At 42.8% G+C, this 17,679-nt stretch overlaps 1 protein-coding gene across 1 annotated transcript; it reads left to right on the top strand.

The window, feature by feature from the left end:
• Positions 1-1,736: 1,736 nt before the first annotated feature.
• On the top strand, positions 1,737-17,634 carry adora2b (adenosine A2b receptor). The gene is made up of 3 exons (XM_064352284.1): positions 1,737-1,886; positions 2,225-2,703; positions 11,619-17,634. Exons 2-3 carry the CDS (start codon positions 2,360-2,362, stop codon positions 12,346-12,348), a joined length of 1,074 nt encoding a protein of 357 aa, XP_064208354.1. The 5' UTR covers positions 1,737-1,886; positions 2,225-2,359; the 3' UTR covers positions 12,349-17,634.
• The last annotated feature ends 45 nt before the right edge of the window (positions 17,635-17,679 follow it).

The following is a 17,679-nucleotide window of genomic DNA, read 5'->3' as shown; positions in this document are numbered from 1 at the left end:
AAAATCAAAGACCAATACCTCCACTTTCCCTTTCACTGGCTCCTTAGCATCACCCTAATTTTCATTTAAATCTAGGTTTACCTTCACTCTAACCCTAACCCTAACCTTCTAGCCCTAGGAGTCATCTTTCATTTCAGTTTATGTATCATTACATATGAAAATAAAAATGTACAATGGAACATTGGATAAAGGTAGCAATATTCAGCATTCCACAGCATTGCATTACAATCACTTAGCAGATCGTCTTATCCAGGGTGATGTGCAGAGATCAAGAACATCAATCTTACTTTCCTGTTACTTTCAGGAATACAAAAATGTGGAATCACCAAGACACATCCCATTTATAATCAATAAGAGTTACGTAAAATAACATAACAAATAACAATTTGTAATGAAAGGTACGTCTAGACAGATTATCTTTGCGCAGCTTTACCAATTATTTTATCCCAAAAGAAATTCGGAGAAAGGAAGAGAACAAAGGGCAGTTGTGGGAGCCGGGGCCCAATCTGATGATGGGCACGGTTCCTGCTGTCCTGACTGCAGTGGGAAGTTCATTCCACCACCTGGGGGGCCAGAGCTGATGCGAGGTGTGAGTGAAACCCGAAAGTGCAGGCACGCAGAGGGGAGGGGTGCCAGAGGGGAGGAGGTGAGGTCTGGCTGGTGTGCAGGGTCTTTTGGGTGTTTTTAAAATATAACGGAGCTGTCCTTTTAGCTGCCAGTTAGGCCAGCACCAAGGGTTTGAATGTGATGTGAGCAGATATAGGTAGCCAGTGGAGGGAGATGAGACCAGGTGTGACATGGCTGAGTTTGTGTTGGGGGGGGGGCTTGGTGTTGATCAGATGAGCAGCAGCATTCTGAATGAACTGTTGGCAGGAAAGCTGGAGAAGATGGAGTTGCAGTAATCCAGATGGGAGGACGATCAGTGCCTGGACTAAGAGCTGGGTTTACTAAATTGTGAGAAAGGGATTAAGTGGTGAGGAAGTATCTAGGAATGTCTTGCTGTTCAGCAATTATTGGGATGCCTATCATTCAGAAAATATAGAAATTCAGTTACAGATCTCATTTGTTATTTTCGTTTTTATTTTATGCTTTCATTTCACTTTTTATTTTTTAAATACAATCCTCTAATTGCCTTCAACCTTACCACCTCTGAATGTTCGCATCTGCCGTATAGCTTATAATTCCAAGGCTGAAGAGCAACGGTTGCTCCATCCTAAATCTATATGTATGTGCATTTGCGAACTCCCCCCTAGATCCACCAAGATATCTTTCTTGTTGCAGCATGCGCCACACCACACAACATCTCCAGACCCCCTGCCGCCAGGCTAACACACAACGGCCAGTGGAATTGAATATGGACTTAAGGACGTGTCAGTATAAACATGATGAAACACTTGTATTTATGGATTTAATAAACTGAGAAGCATACAATATTTACTGGGTAGCCCATTTCGCTTTATCAAATGAGGTTAGGCCTACATGTGACACATTTCAAAATTAAAAAGAAAAAAAAAAACAGACGGGCCAAAACGTGAATTAAAAATGTGCGTTCATGTTCGTGTTCTTTGAATGTAAAAAAAAAAATCTCTTTAGGATCGTTTACATCCACTCTTTGATTTATTTTTTAATGCCCCACGTCTCCCGCTGTAGCACATGTTCGTTTGTCTGTACCGGGGTACGCGCGTAGACGCTAGCGTACTGGGCGTGGCTATGTTTTGTGGTGGGTTTTTTTTTTTTTTTTTTTTGCCGTCCCTACTTGAAAAGCCATGTGTTGCGAGGAAGTACAGAGACAGCAGTTACGGACTGCAGTAACATGTATCCTACATCAAAGAGGTACCGCGTAGTGGACAATGAGCACACTACCAGTCTCGATAATTTTCAATAAGGTAAGAAACTTCACATCTAAATCGATTGGAAATAATAATAATAAATTAGTCTAATAAACGCAACTGCATGTGCTATATTCGACAAAAAGGACGAACGTCTGACAGAACTTAATTTGTGTTTTGCCTTCGAAATTACGTTACTGGGTTTTTGTCTGGAGTCCCGTGTCTGTTTCTAAAACACCGCAGCACTGACATATTTGACGTGCAAGACATAAGTTTTACAACTCTGATCTACAAGCCAATTCTGCGTTACATGCGTTACAGAAAGTTGCATAATAATCAATCATGTGTGCCGTTTGTGTGATATAAACTACATTTGATTACTTTCTTTTTTTCAGATGGCAGCCGAACAGACGGACCAGACTTATGGAACGTTATTGGATTACAGCGAACAAATAGATTTCAGTTGATTTGTCAGACTCTGGATAAAAACAGACACTAATTATGAAACCAAGTTTTTCTCGTCGACGGAAATGAGTGTTCAGAAGTTTTTAAAGATGCCTATGCTCTATATAGTCATAGAATTGATTATTGCTGTTTTGTCTATTGCTGGCAATGTTTTGGTATGCTGGGCCGTTGCCATCAACACTACTCTGAAAAACGCCACGAATTATTTTTTGGTGTCTTTGGCGGTGGCAGATATTCTGGTCGGATGTCTTGCTATCCCTTTTGCCATCACGATCAGTATTGGGCTGCATTCGGACTTCTATGGATGTCTTTTTTTAGCCTGTTTTGTCTTGGTTCTGACCCAAAGCTCAATATTCAGCCTTCTGGCTGTTGCAATTGACAGGTACTTGGCAGTCAAAATTCCACTAAGGTGAGTATTTAAAAAAAATACTTTTTAAAACTTTTGCACTGTTAGTTTTTCCTCTCTTGGCAATACAGTTTAATTATCCAAATTTCTGATTCTTCCATGGAAAGGGTGCGTTACATCCATCAGATATCCTTCCTTAAAAGATCAAATTCTAGTTCAAAAACTATTCTGTATGAAAGTGTGTATGTGTAGATGGACAACATGCTGCAGGCCTACTTTTGTATGTAGGCTACGTGAACAACTCATCAAGATCTATTAACCTTAAATGATATGAGACAGAAAAATGTTAAATGTGTTAACCATTAGAAACTATGGCACCATCATTCAATGAAGGTGACAAGACACAAACCTAGACACTCATCCATTGGTTAGATTAAATAAAGCAGATAAGGCACAATAATTGCGCGTTGTTATGCAAGTCGTGACAACGTTTATTCTATCTAAGGGAAAAACGAAGTGAAAGAATGTGGCCAACAATACAATAACGATGGTCCATGATCCTGTAGGGCATCCACTGACGTAGTGTGTTCTCATTTAATGTATAAAATAGCCTGTTTGGTTTAACTGAAACGTCTCTATCCGTGAGAGATTAACGGGTTAATTTCATATTTAAACTAAATCATGGCGATTAAAATGCTGCAAATGCACATTATAAAATTAGTTTTATTATTTACCAGTTAAACATTTTTTGGGAAGAATTTACTGCATAGATAGCAGAAATTAGATGGCACAAATTATTCAGGCCATTTTATCATCGGATTAAGTAAGACTGCCGTGTAGTTATAGCAGGTCTCATTAATAGCAGTAGCTACGGGAAATGATGTTTGTGAGATTTTTAAACTAAGACGTCTTATTATTATCCGATGAAAAGGAAAACATTCCCCAGTGATTCAATGCCAGTTAATCGTTATATTTTACTGTATGCTTTTCATTTCAACTTCTATTTGAATGCTCCAACGGAGAGTTCCAACATGAATTAAAGACTTTGAACAAGCAAATCAATTCAAGCATCCTTAACTATACAGTAATAATTAACTTTTATTTGAAATCAATATTTGTTTGCAATATTTGGTTTGCATTGTATGTTTTGAAGTGGGGTTGACGTGTAACATATACTATTGTCTTAATGTATCTTACTATATCTGACAAAAAGTACACACAGGGCAAGTGATTGGAAATAAGGTGCAATCTTTAACTAGAGCGCTACCAGTAAGGCAACTATTAATGAAACCCGTTTTCACAAGTCAGTATTAAAGTTAGTCAGTATTTACAGTTTCTGAAAAGTACAAGGCTCAAGCTTTCTACCATAATTTGATAGTAATACTTTTTATAGCTACTGCAAATAAGAGTTATGCAGTCTCACATATTTCGCCTAAATTCATACACGTTAGCAAATAAATCCCTCAGTACTGTGTGGATGTGAGTGGGTATCTATGGAGTAGTTAGGTGCTTATTTACGGATCTGTGCACTCATGTGTGGTCAGTTTGGTCCTAAGCAATTCATCAGCCACTTCCTGTCTGTGAGAGCACTGGTTCCTCAGCTCCTAGATCCAGCTGTGATTTTCTGCATATAAAACTCTCTGAGTCAGTGGGGTTAGAGCCATTGACCTGGTAATCCAGGGCCCTCTTGGCGGAGGCAAGGTAATAAATGTGCAACTCTTCCAGACACTGCTTGGCAGTGTGTGAGGACAGATAACATTAAAGGCATACTATGCAGGATTCTTACCTTGGAAATATTATAAAGTAACCATGCTAAGGCATATCTATGATGCACCGGTAATGTCTGTCTTTATTTTTCACCAGATTCGTGCTTTTTTTTTTTTTTACCTGTATTTGTTATCCTAAAATGTGTTTGGGATGTTTCTGGGTGTGGTGTTTTTTTCTGTTTGGGGAGTGGGTGTGGCTGCAGAGCTAGCTAGTGAAGAAGTCCAGATGCAGTGAAGCGAAACGACAAGTCGACAGGGCGCGTATGAAGTTGTGTACCTTGGAATTGCTTATCCTCGGTGGTGTCAGCTAAAGTTCGCCAGGGGGATTGAAAGTGACACGGAGTTGGCTTGTTTTTGGTTGGACCTGTAAGTAACCTTATCGGCAGTATGAAGGTGGAAAAAACAAGGATATTCACAAGGGTCTGACGTTTTCAAATTTAAAGTTCTAATGATAAAACCACTACTATGTTCAGTGTAATGGAAGGAATTGAGCTACAACTGAATCTGCTTTCTTACTGTCACTCATGGTCACGGTACTGATGTTACCTCTAGCTATCAAGCTAGCTACGTTAGGTGTGGTAACTTACTTGGAGTGAGTGGGTGAAAATGGAGGAGGAGACTTATTTGACTGTAAACACAGGCTAAGAAATCCCGCGTAGCATGCCTTTAAAGCCTGCGGTGATTAGGGCTGGCAATGTACTGTGTGGTATGAAAGGCAATCCTTTTGTGGCTTTCTAAAAAGAAAAAAAAAATCTAATCTCGGAGCCGTGAAGTTGACTTGCCATGATTAGGGCAAATAAATATGAGCAGGCCGCAGCAATCCTCTTTGATAGTCATAAATAAAACGCTCAGGAAAACAGAAGCTGAAGTTGGAATGCTTTTGTGTCAAAGAAGGATTAAGGAGCTCATAAAGTACAGGCAGCGAACAGCGTTATTACTTTGCTACATTTCTACTTTTGGTCGGGTTCCAACGGAGCGAAATAAATCAAGAGTGTTGCCTTTTTGAAAAACATGTCCCGCTGCTTGTTTCTGAAATTGATATTGGAATGAAGCTGTGAAGGCATATTGCAGGGGAGAATTTTCCCTAGCACACCCAAGAGAAGGCATTTGGGAAAGGTGTGATTTATGTGCGTCTTGTTTGTCTTCAAGGATAAGTGCTCTCGCAGTCCAGCCGGAAAGCGCAGATTCCAAAGTACAAGAGCATGGCTGGCCCAGCAGACCTTTCAAAACCTGCTCCCTTTCCAAAGCCAGGTTTTATGCCCCGGACGTGTCCCTCATCCCGTTTGCGATGCTCGGTCGTGCTCGTGGGTCCACGTCATTGCCGCGGCGGTACCCTCCAAGCGGGGAATTCTCCTCCAGAGCTCGAACCGGCGGCTGGTGCCTCTGTCGCCGTGTGGTCCGCCAGTCCAAAGAGCGCTCGTTCCTCCTTACCGAGACTGGGACAACCTTGCAAACCAAACACCCGCTCCCTGGATGAGACTCCAGCCGGCTGTACAGAGGGGCTCCTGGCTGGCCACCACTGCACAGCGATAACTCTGCATTAGACCATAATGCACCGCTGTAATCACATTTTCAAGACATTACCCTACATTGTATATGTGAACCACTTACCCTCCAGATAGGCAGAACTGTTATTTATTTATTTTACTGTGAATAAAAATTAAATAGGGAAGAAAAAATACTAAACTTATTTAAAAAACTGCAAATTATATAATTATATATATTCATACAACTACTGTCAAAACCACAGTCAATCTCTTCAATTAACTTATGATAGCTGTGATTTCTGGATTGTGGTTCCATAGCAGAAGTGTGCTGTCGAAATCAGCACACAAAGCAACTGATGTCACACCATGCTAGGCGATCTGGTGATGATGTAGCATGTGCTCTGGACTTCCACAAAATGCAACTGTTTTTTTAACTGCCAAAAGCCTACAAAAATAGGTTGTTGGTGTGGAAGCCATTTTATACACGTAGATACAGTACTGCTGCACTTTATTGTTTATATGTTTCACTTGGGAATTTGTGAGTATTGACTGATGAGAGATGAAGATTATTTGTTTCTATAAGCATTTAAGCAGGATGTGCAATATTTTTGTCTTCTTTTCCTTTTTGTTTAGTTATTGTGTAATGCTGTAGCAATAACTTACTTGAGAGTCAGGTTGAGGAGACAAAGTAACTTAGCTAAATGTAGTAATAACTGACTGGCTGGTATTATTAATATGTTAGCTGTTTTTGATTTAAATGTGATTCATTAAAATGGAAACTGAAAGTTCACATCAAGGTGAATTCATTAAATTATTGATATTATACAGAAAAATAAAACTGCATGTTAGAACCCCTTTAATATGAAAATATATATCACCAAACTAAGACAGGCTTATAGCCCACTAAGAAAAAGTAGGACTACTAGGCACACTTTTCCCCAACATTGTTTGGGCAGGCAGAGAACAGGGTCAGTGTGTGTGCTTCACACTTTAAAGCCGTATACTCTGGCATATCTGAGGCAGGCAGGAACATGCCCCAAAATGGCCCTTAAATATCCAGACTAATGGGATCCTCCTGGGCTGGGTTAGGGTGAGCTGAGGAGCACAGATCAATCACCGCGTCCCCCGACACCATGAGATCTGCTGCCAGATCGATGAGTAAGTGTCGAGAGTGATTTACCGACGCGCCGCCAGTCCCCGGCCAAAGCCACCGCCGCCGTGGCTCCCGGTTTATCACCGTCTCCACGCCGCTCGGTTGGGGCGCCCGATTGTGGAGGTGATTCTCCTGGCTGAGGAGGAGGAGGAGGAGGAGGAGGAGGTCGGTCGGGTCAGTGCTGCCGTCGCTCCCTTTTGTTCTGCGCGGTGTTTCGAGTTAATGCTCAGCTCTCCACAAAAAAAAAAAAAAAAAAAAAAACTGCAACCTGACGGACAGCATGGCTCCTGGAAAACGACAGAGGAAATAAATACTCTGTGTTTTAAAAATTTTTTAAAGCCAATCTCAGCTGAAAGATTAAGGCTCTTGAGTCGCTGCAGCGCTGTAGTGACATCATCACGACATTAGCGTTTGCGCAGATGTTGCGAGACGGCCGGGACGCAAGTCGTACCCTGGCGGGATTTTCCGCGTTCTTCAGCTCGGGGTGAAAGGCGTCTCGGCGTGGGGGGGGGGGGCTGGTAGCTGGGCGCGATACGACAGAACCGCGCTTCAAAGCCGTCGATATCAAACGAAGCCACCGGCACAATGGCCTTTGAAACAATGCTTCCTCTGCGTGTTTGTAAATATTAGTTTGGGCCTCTGTTAAGGTGTACCTGTCTTGCGTCTTTCATGTACGGTCAAGATGGCGGTCGACTCAAAGCTGGAAGGAGTGCTGTGTATCCGAGGGCCTGAGGGGGCTTGACTGACCCTCTTTCATCCCCCAGAAACCTCTTCGCTTTTCCCAGGCCCCGCTCCTTTCTCTCAGTCACAAAGGAGGGTGCCAAGTGAGCCAGCTCGCTTTTTTTCAGAACGGGGACCTACGGCTAAACGGGCTCATTGGCCGAACCGCGCCATTCGCCGAGCCAAGTTCGCAGTCTCCTGCCATCAGTGCTTACATTGAAGCGGTCTCGAGCGAAGTGGGTGGCAAACTTGCCATTCTGAGAACTGTGGGTCGTATTCTCAGTTTTGGCTGATTAATATGATCTGCCGTGTGTAAAGCAGGAGGGGTGTGAACACACTGCAGACATACATGCAAATCACCCAGATTAAAAATGGCAACGCTGCTGGGTAAGGGAGCACTGGCGTCCTGTTCAGCAGGAGATGAATGCAAAAATCAAACCACAGTGGCTTTGGGGGGTCGGGGGGTGGGGTGGGGGGGCTTTGGGGGGCATTTCAGCAGGTGGAGGGGAGGGTAGTGTTTCAGTTCTAATGTGCGCTGTAAAACTGCTCGTGCGTTCAGTTCATGTCAAGCAGCTGTTTGGCTCACTGTAAACAAAACAAAAAAAAAAAGAAAATGGCGGAACCTGCACTGCGGTGCTTAGAAATGCGTTTTGAGAGAGGCGCGAATAATCCCTGCGCCTTTTAAAAAGTCGGTGGGCTTTATTTACGCGGCGTCTGGCACGAGGTCGGCGGAAACAGAAACAGAGTGGGGGTTATGAACGGGATTATGGGATTGGGAAGGAGTGAGAGAGAGAGAGAGAGAGAGAGAGAGAGAGACGGGATGCCAGAGTGCGGTCGTCATGCCCGGACTCCGTACCCATTCAGCGCGTCCAGAGGCCGCGGAGAGAGAATTCCGGCAGCTCCACAAAGGGCCCGCCCTCGCCCCGGGGGTTTTCGACCGCCGGGCTGCGGCCCGAGAGCGACGCGTGGTCAGAGGGGACGGCGCCGTGAGGACCCCGCGCCCCGCGTCCCGACATCCGTCCGCGAAAGCGCTCGGCGCGAACGGCTGAGTCAGTCAGCAGCACACGCAGCGGCGTCGCGTCGTCAGTCCATTGGGCTCAAGCGACTTGAACGTGATGCCAAGCGTGACCCTGAACGCGACGCTCGCACCTTCATTTCCAGTCTGTTGAAAGTGAGTGCTTCTGCAGGACTCACCTTGCTGTGGTCCCCAGAGTGTGTATTCACTTAAGTTTTACCCCCCCCTTGATAAGTAGAGTTCTCTTTGAATTCCCTTAGTGTAAATTTCCCCTTGATATACAGTCGTATAGTATGACTAACTGTTACTCGGGGAAGTTTAATGTGTTTTGTGACGCATTATATACGACAGAGGGTCGTACATATTTTGCAGCTGTGTTGGTGTGTTTAACCTCAATGTCTTTCGTTTAATTTTTCTTGTGTGCTATCCAATTAATGACAAGTTGGCTGAATAACTTAAAGGTCATTTCTTTAAAAATGAATATCGATTTGGTCAGTAGATCCTTAACTTTTCCTCAAATTATTCTGAAGGTTTTAACTCCAGTAAAGACCTAATGAAATGAAAATCACAATCACAACAATGAAAGTCGCTTGTGTTCTACTGAACTTTGACTGGGAATTAACAATCTTGTGTGTAAGGAATTCACAAGCTTCTCACCATGATGAAATTTCACACTCTGACAATGAAACTGGAAAGTGGGCATACCAAACCAATTAACTGGGCAAGGAGTGGCACAGAGCTCCTGTTACTTTCTGTGATAGCCTTCGAGGATGTTACAGTAGAGTGGATATGTCACAGGCAGTGTTAAAACCACAGTGTTAAGGTCGCAGATATAAAAGCTACACTAGGCTATAGCATGTTTTTACTGCATGCTGCATGTTGTTGGATGATTTGGCAGAGTGGCTGTGCTTTTACAATAGTAAGGTTAGCGTCTAAAGGCAAAGTACTAACAGAGGTCATTTGTTGTGTCAAACGAAAGTCATACGTCGTGAAATATTTATAGGGCGATATAGCTCAGGAGGTAAGACCGATTGTCTGGCAGTCGGAGGGTTGCCGGTTCAAACCCAGCCCTGGGCATGTCGAAGTGTCCTTGAGCAAGACACCTAACCCCTAACCTCTAACTGCTCTGGCGAATGAGAGGCATCAATTGTAAAGCGCTTTGGATAAAAGCGCTATATAAATGCAGTCCATTTAACATTTACCAAATATTTCATAATACCTTTAAAGTGCCTGTGTTCTCCACCATACTTGCTGCAGTCTGCAAGAACTTAAATTTCTACCTTGACCGACAGAAATAATAATAATAGCTTGCATTTGTTTTTTCTCACACTCATATCCAAGGTTTGTTTACAAGGTATGGGTTAATTTCAGGATAGTAAAAAAGCACTCGAGATGGATTCGGTCAATCTTCAGCGTTAATTGTCTTGCATTGCCTTGCCTGAAACAGTTTTTTTTTTTTAAATTCTGGTTTGCTGATACAGTTGCAGTTAGAGTGCAGCTGGAAACGTGCACACGCAGGTTCGCTACCGCTGTGGGCGTACGTGTTAACTGGGCCCACAGAAGCAGCCCACACGTGCAGAGGAAGGAAAGTTCCTCTGCACACGGGCCTGCTGCATTTATTACGAAAGGGGAGGGGGGGGCTCTTTATATGGAAAAAATGGCCATAGCGACGTCCCATACCTCACAACATCATGGGAAAACCCGCTGTGGGTTTTCGCCAGTAATCGAATTTGCCTGACATTTTGAGCCATTGAGAGGCCACTTTTGTTTTGCAGTGGTTGCTGGTATTTCAGAACGTGCTATTTTCGATCTTTGGTTTCCCTTCACCTGTCTTTGTTTCAAAGGCTGTTTCGGTCGCCAGACTGGCTGCGAAGCTTTGCCTCCAAGTTAATTTGCTAAAAAGGGAGCTGCATGCTGGTATATTTCATCTGGATGCCACACTGAGAATGTTTTTTTTGTATTATGGAGATTTTAAAAAATGAAATAGGGTTGTCTTGTAAACACAAGTTGTAAATATAAAATGACATCAACTCATGTGACTACACGCTGGCAAACTGCCAAGAGGTTACCTGGCTTGTATTATGATTCAGAATATCTGTGTCTGGTGAAAATGCTTCAGAGTTATTGCTTTGTGCTCCTTGAATAAGCCTTCTCATCATTTGAGGAATGCAATACTGCTAGTTTATGTTACAGTACAAGTGGAAATAACTTATATCAGTGCCATTTAGAATACGCTGTACGGTAGGTAGTGCACTCAGTGTAACACTGGGAAGGCATAATATCCCTACCACAGCATACCTTTGTAGCACCACCTATTTTAATAGCTGCTGTAATTGCTACAGTAACTGTAAACTGAGGTACATTTTTCAAAACATTTTTTTAATTCGTTGAAAGTGTGAAATGACCAAAATCTGCACCTCAAATGTCAGCTTTCTTTGGTTTAATTTAATCAGGTCTGGTGCATAATTATCTAAGTGGCAGTTGATTGTGTAATTGCCTTATGCCTTTTTAACAGAAAATAACCCCATCATGAATAGTCTGTGGTTAAACAAGGCACTCACTATGCACACACACATTTGTTTAAAAAAAAAAAGTTTCCACTCATCACCGGTTACCATAGTAACATTAGTTATAATTATCTTGAGGCATTCTGTCAGTTTAACTGTGATGGAAATACTGTTGTGATATAAGGGGAAACTCCTCACAAGATTTGCCTGCACATTTCTCTCCTTTTTTTTTGTTCTCAGATGGTGGCCTTAGCGTAAATAAGTGCAGGTCGCACGTTGTCCAATACACGCATCTAACGTTTGCTCTGTGCCATTGCCTCGCCTATTCAGATACAAGGAGCTGATGACGGGCAAGAGGGCCAGGAAGATCATTGCCATTCTGTGGATACTCTCTTTCGTGATTGGCCTCATTCCCTTCCTGGGGTGGAACAAGAAGCACGAAGTGTGCGGCAGGAACGCCAGCGTTGCGGAGAGCGGCGCTAACGGCAGCTCCATGGCGACCGGCGGCGGCGGCGGCGGCGGCCTCCTGAACAGCTGCGAGCTGTTCTGCTTCTTCGAGAGCGTGATGGACATGAGCTACATGGTCTACTTCAACTTCTTCGGCTGCGTGCTGCCGCCGCTGCTCATCATGCTGGGCATCTACATCAAGATCTTCAACGTGGCCCGCAAGCAGCTGCGGCAGATCGAGCTCAAGTGCATCCACGGCGACAGCTCGCACAGCCTGCTGCAGCGCGAGATCCGCGCCGCCAAGTCGCTCTCCATCATCGTGGGCCTCTTCGCCCTCTGCTGGCTGCCCGTGCACATCCTCAACTGCCTGACGCTCTTCTACAACCAGCTGGAGAAGCCGCCGGCCGTCATGTACGTGGCCATCATCCTGTCGCACGCCAACTCGGTGGTCAACCCCATCATCTACGCCTACCGCATCCAGGACTTCAGGAACACCTTCCGCAGGATCCTCTTCAAGCACGTCCTGTGCCGGAGGGAGGAGCTCTACCGCAGCTCCAACGGCAGTACAATCAACAGAGAACAGGTCACCATGACGATCGATCCGTTACTATAGGGACGGGGGGGGGGGAGGGAGAGGGGGACGGTGAGGAAGGAGGAGAGTTCCTGTAGTGGTTTTTCTTTTTTCTTTTTTCAAAGACCAATCAAAAGCGTGGAGAGAAATGTTTACAGAACAAGGAGATACAAGGTGTGAGCTGAAATGGTGAATACTGAGCACAATGCCTTCGACGTGGGTTGTACATTTATGAAGTGATAAGGAACCGTGGGACAGGTCCCAAATATTGGTATTTTTTCTGTGCATATTGATTTGAAGAAAATCCAAATGTTGTAGAAGGTGCGAGTTTTAACTGGACACACAGGACTACTGCAATCTTCATGAGATTTGAGTCCTGAATTCTGCCCCCTGCCCGAACCAATATTTATCCTTGAGTACATAAACTTGAAGCTTCTTCTTTCTAAGCCTTAACTTTGTCAGAGGAATAATGTGCAGTCAGTGTTTATCATTTATTGTTGTTTTTTTAAATAATTAATTTATCAGCCTGTAGCATTGAAATTGGAGTAAGAGAAATGTGTGCATTTTAAAAATGTATTTAGGGGCACACACGGTTCTTGCACTTGCACAAAACACATCAAACGGAATGGTGTCTGTGGGTTTCTGTCAACATGAAACACCTGTTGAGAAGCTCACGTCTATAGCAGCAGTGAATCTTTCCAGCTGCCAACAGAGAATGTAGAGAAAAATGAAATATGCTAGCTACTGTGGATGGACCTCCAATCAATTAATCCAGTTCTTTTTTTAATGTGATATGTACATTTTAAGTTAAAAGGAAACTGCTGTGGTGTGTTACTGTTATGGACAAACACTTGTACACAAGAGCAGTGATGTTTTATCGTGAAGTACCGTCATGTGAGTGTAGTGGTAATTTTGTGTCTGTGGTTCATAAATGTTGATTTAGCTCAGCTCAGGAATAAAGTCATGTGTCGACTGTCAAAAGCAAAAATCCCAGAGAACAAATCCTTGATGACGGTGAAAATCTGAAACGCTGCAAAGTCTTAATGTTGCGAGATAAAGGAAAATGTAACACCTTGTACTTCAAAACAAATTTTCCACTTACAAGGCAAGATACACGTTATTGTCAATAGACTCCATTAATTCATTTCGCATTTATATTAATTTATCTGTATCAGTTCCTGACATTGTACACACAAAAAAGGCAATTCTTTTAAAGAGGTCTATTAATTAAAATCATAAATATCAGAGACTGAAACTGCACGGATCTAGTTTCCTGAAGGCAGACCGAACTTGTTGCAACAAGTCACTGGGGAATAAGCGTGTGCTTCACAGAGAGAGACAGGCAGCACAGCGTGTTCTACAGAACACAGACCCTGAAATTCCCCACATCTGAATCTGTGCAGCGGTGCTTAGCATTCCACCAGTTCCTTCTGGCTCAAAAACAGGGCTACCCCCACGTACCCACTCCCAATTCCGGCCTATCTGTGATCTGGGGGGTGGGGTGGGGCGGGGGCAAATTCTCTCAGTTCTGCCGCCGCCCCTCACTCTGATTATCACTGGAGAGTAAACAACTGCCAGCTTTTGCCGGCCCAAGGCGAAAAAGCGATAGGCAGCAATGCCCCATGGGAGGTTTGCGTGTCACCTCCCCTACACAGCCCTGGCTGCGCTCGACAGCCGGCTCGAAATTACCCACTTTTCCTGTTTGCCGTGAGGTCATTCACTTCCACGCGCTGCAGATCTCCGCGCGCCGTCGCCGTTTGCTCGCCGTTAGCCAGCTGGCACAAAACCTTCCCTATTTATGTGTGCAGACAAACACGCACTAAGCATACGAAACGAGTTACAGGCGTTCACACTGAAACAGCAGTAGGTAAACACTACACAGAGTCTCGGAGTGGGAGTGAGAGGGGCGGGGCCTTTATTTTTTTTGCACTGATGTCACAAAGGGCTCAGAATTCCAGCCGCACGTATATCCAGTTGGCCTGCCATTGAACTTCAGTGACACAGGCAGCTGGTAACCCAAAAAGACTGCCTGCCATCTTTCAGAGCTCAGTCACTGTCTTGTCAGGTCAGACATTACTGCATCTTCCATGAAGCCATTATGCAACATTCTGTAATATGGAATAGAGCAGTGAAGGTTCATTTTACTTTTTTTTGTGTGTGTTTCGTTTAAATGATGTGACAGACAGCTCAGTTTTTTTAAGACAGGAAACCGTACACAAAGGAAGTGAAGCCTTTCAGAGCTACTTAGACAAGATAAAGCCTGCGAAGAAACTCAGTTTTGTTCATAGACATCTGGCTCACATTAATGGAACTAACCAACAGGGTATTTATTATTTTTTTTTTTAAAGATTAACTATAATGTGTAAATGAAGCTTGTTGTCATGAATTCCACTGGTGAGAAGTATGAGAAGTATAATTTTTTTGTGAGATAAGTATTTTCTTGAAGTATAAATAGTTAAATGTCTAGGTGTTCCACAAAATGAAATGAGCATCCTGGTATACCTTACTCCACAAGGGAAGGCCATTTTACACGATGCACTGGGACAGACCGATAAAGCTATCAGAAAACACATTCCTTTCACATTCCAGTCAACAGACTGCCAGATGCCTCTCTGGCCACACTATAATAGACAAGTATTTCTAAACTTAAAGGTATACTATGCACAGACCTGCAAACTCATCAGGGGTGAAAGAGGAGACAAAGATGCGAAGCCCCTAGGGGGGTCAGGGGGCATGCCCCCCGCGAAATTTTTTTTTTTAAGTATCAGCTTTAAAATGTGGATTTACAGTAGATTTTAGCATGAGGATATAGGGAAAAACTCATCCTAGAATTAATGTAATCTTACTGCTAATGTCCCCCTTACATTACAAAAGTTTAGTTCAGGGCACTTAAAAAATAAAATAAAATAAATTTAAAAAAGTCAAGAGAGTGCAGAGCCGGGTCCAAAATTGTATTAAAATGCATTGAATCCACTATACAATAAAGTTGATCAAGCAAAACAAAAACACAATATGCACAACAACTGACAAATCAAATGGAAAACACAGCTTATGTTATATTTTGGTAGAGAAAGAGAGAGTTTTTATGGTGGCAATATGGTGTGGCAAGGCGTGTTCTATTACACACATTATTTAACTGACTAGTACTGGTAGTTTAACTTAAGGCACAGTGGTGGCTGCTGAGCTGAAAATCGAGGTGGCAGAAAACTTCCCCTGATTATTAGTCTTGACTTCCAATCATTTTCCTTGATTAACAAGTCTGCCCACGATCTGAATAATTCAATTGTAGATAAACAGTTTCCTTCGTCACGCCATGCAATGAAGATCATAAAAATTAAAAATAAATTATACACTCAAAAATGCCATCGAACCTGTTCTCGTTCAGATGACAAAATCTGCGTATTCCAGATCTTTGCCATGAACATTTTCGGAGTGTGTACGTTTATCCACTTTTTAATATGCTAGTGTCGATTGAAATGTGCACAATTTTGCGACGCAAATAGAATGTTTTTCTCGTCTAAACTAATTGAGGAGAACTGTCTCATATTTAGTAATATGTCATTTCTAATCAAGTACAATAATTAAAAACAAGTTGACACCATCAAAACGTTAGTTATCAGTTTAAGGGATTTTCTGCCTGCTCATTTTTCAGCTCAGCACCCGTCACTAGGGCACCCAGTGGTTTTCTTTCACTTTAAAAACAAAACCAGGTCAAAACCTAGTAGGCCAATGTGGTTTCAAGGACTGCCCCACTATTGCGGTCCAGCCAAAAATAACTAGCACTTAAGTAAGCGGTGGGTACAGACAAATTAACAATTAGGACGTTGGCTCTTCTCCATTGCTCTCAATAGTCTCCAAGAAAATACAAATAATTCGAAATCCACGCCTGCACATCCGTTATTAAAATACTTGGTAGATTTGTTAATCACCGCTGATGGCGTTCATTTCTACTTGTTTAACCTGACTTTTGAAAGGTTAGCTAGCGTTGTCGTAAAATTTAGTGTTAACACATTACTACGATTGCAGGTCAGGCACTCTTCACAGTAAGAAGAAATTTTAGGGTAGCGCTTCCAGTATTGCTTGTGTCGAAAGTGCTGCGACGGAAACAGCGATAGATTTACCCACGAGCCACACCTGTCCAAAATGTAAACAAGTAATAAGGCAGTCTTCACGGTCGGGGAAAATTTTATGACAGCTTCACCCAGCGAGTGAACATCACAAACGGCGGTGGTGTAACAGTTATTGGCTCATTACTTTTGTGGCGAAAACTTGCTAGGTTACCCACTGTGGTCCTGTTTACAATCAAAGAAGTGTCCTCTGTCCTCTTCCTGTCCTCAACCCCACCCACTCATCTCCATTTCTATATTTTGTATGTGTTTTTATACCATTTTTATTTTTTAGATCCATTTTTCAATAGCTGTCGCCATCGCGGAAAAGCAATTCCAAATGCTCCGCAGAAATCTTATCCCACCCACAGGGAAGAAGAGCACGGATTTGGGAAATGTGCATAAAGACAGATGTTGTCAGTGCACCATAGATAAGACTGATCATGATTATTTTATATTTTCAAGTTTAAAAATCCTGCATAATAAGCCTTTAATTGTGACTTTTCATATATATGAACCTGTAGCAATCATTCTAAAGTGTAATTTCCAACCATACTCAGCATGACTGACAGTGGCTCCTTGACTTCATTGATGTTAAGTGGGTTGATGAAGAAGAATGGATTCATGACCGTCGCAAAAAAAACCGATAACATATGTTATGGGACAATTGCAATGCTTTTCAAGGCTGAAGTAGGCATTTTCAAAAGAAGCCTCGTGTTTTGGTAACATACTGCCTCATGATATTTATTTTTAACCCCATCAGCTTGATGAAGCTAGCAGACGCCCCCACATAAACCCAAGGGCTAGAACGCAATTCAGAATGAGTACAGCGACCTCCAGTGTACTCCAATGCAGATGTAACAGGCATCTGTACTGCGCTGTATTAAGAATCATCTTGCAGCACATTTCATTGTACGTGCTACAAGCATGTTTTGTGGGGTAATCAGTTTGCCTTTTTGGTAGTTCTTGGGAGGGGGGGGGGATGCAGACCACTGGGAAAATACAAAATGGCTTTCATGACATTTTTACCATGTTACAGTATTATTTGTCACTACAAAGTGTGTACTGAGGGTCACATATCAGTGTTTAGTATTCTCTGCAAAGGTTAACTGTCGCACCGCAACATGCTTAGCGTAACTGTAAACTAGTACTGTTATTTAACAAAGGAAATTGTATGTACGGTGACTTATTTTGTTAATAAAAAGCTATGTTTGAGTAGAAACATTTGTGTGTTTTGCTTTAAAATGTCAATTAACATCTTAGCCAC

Source organism: Anguilla rostrata, chromosome 9, assembly GCF_018555375.3.
Source record: "Anguilla rostrata isolate EN2019 chromosome 9, ASM1855537v3, whole genome shotgun sequence".
In the NCBI taxonomy this organism is placed as follows: Eukaryota; Metazoa; Chordata; class Actinopteri; order Anguilliformes; family Anguillidae; genus Anguilla; species Anguilla rostrata.
Note: the sequence above shows the minus strand (reverse complement) of the source record. Positions and strands in the feature narration are given on the sequence as shown.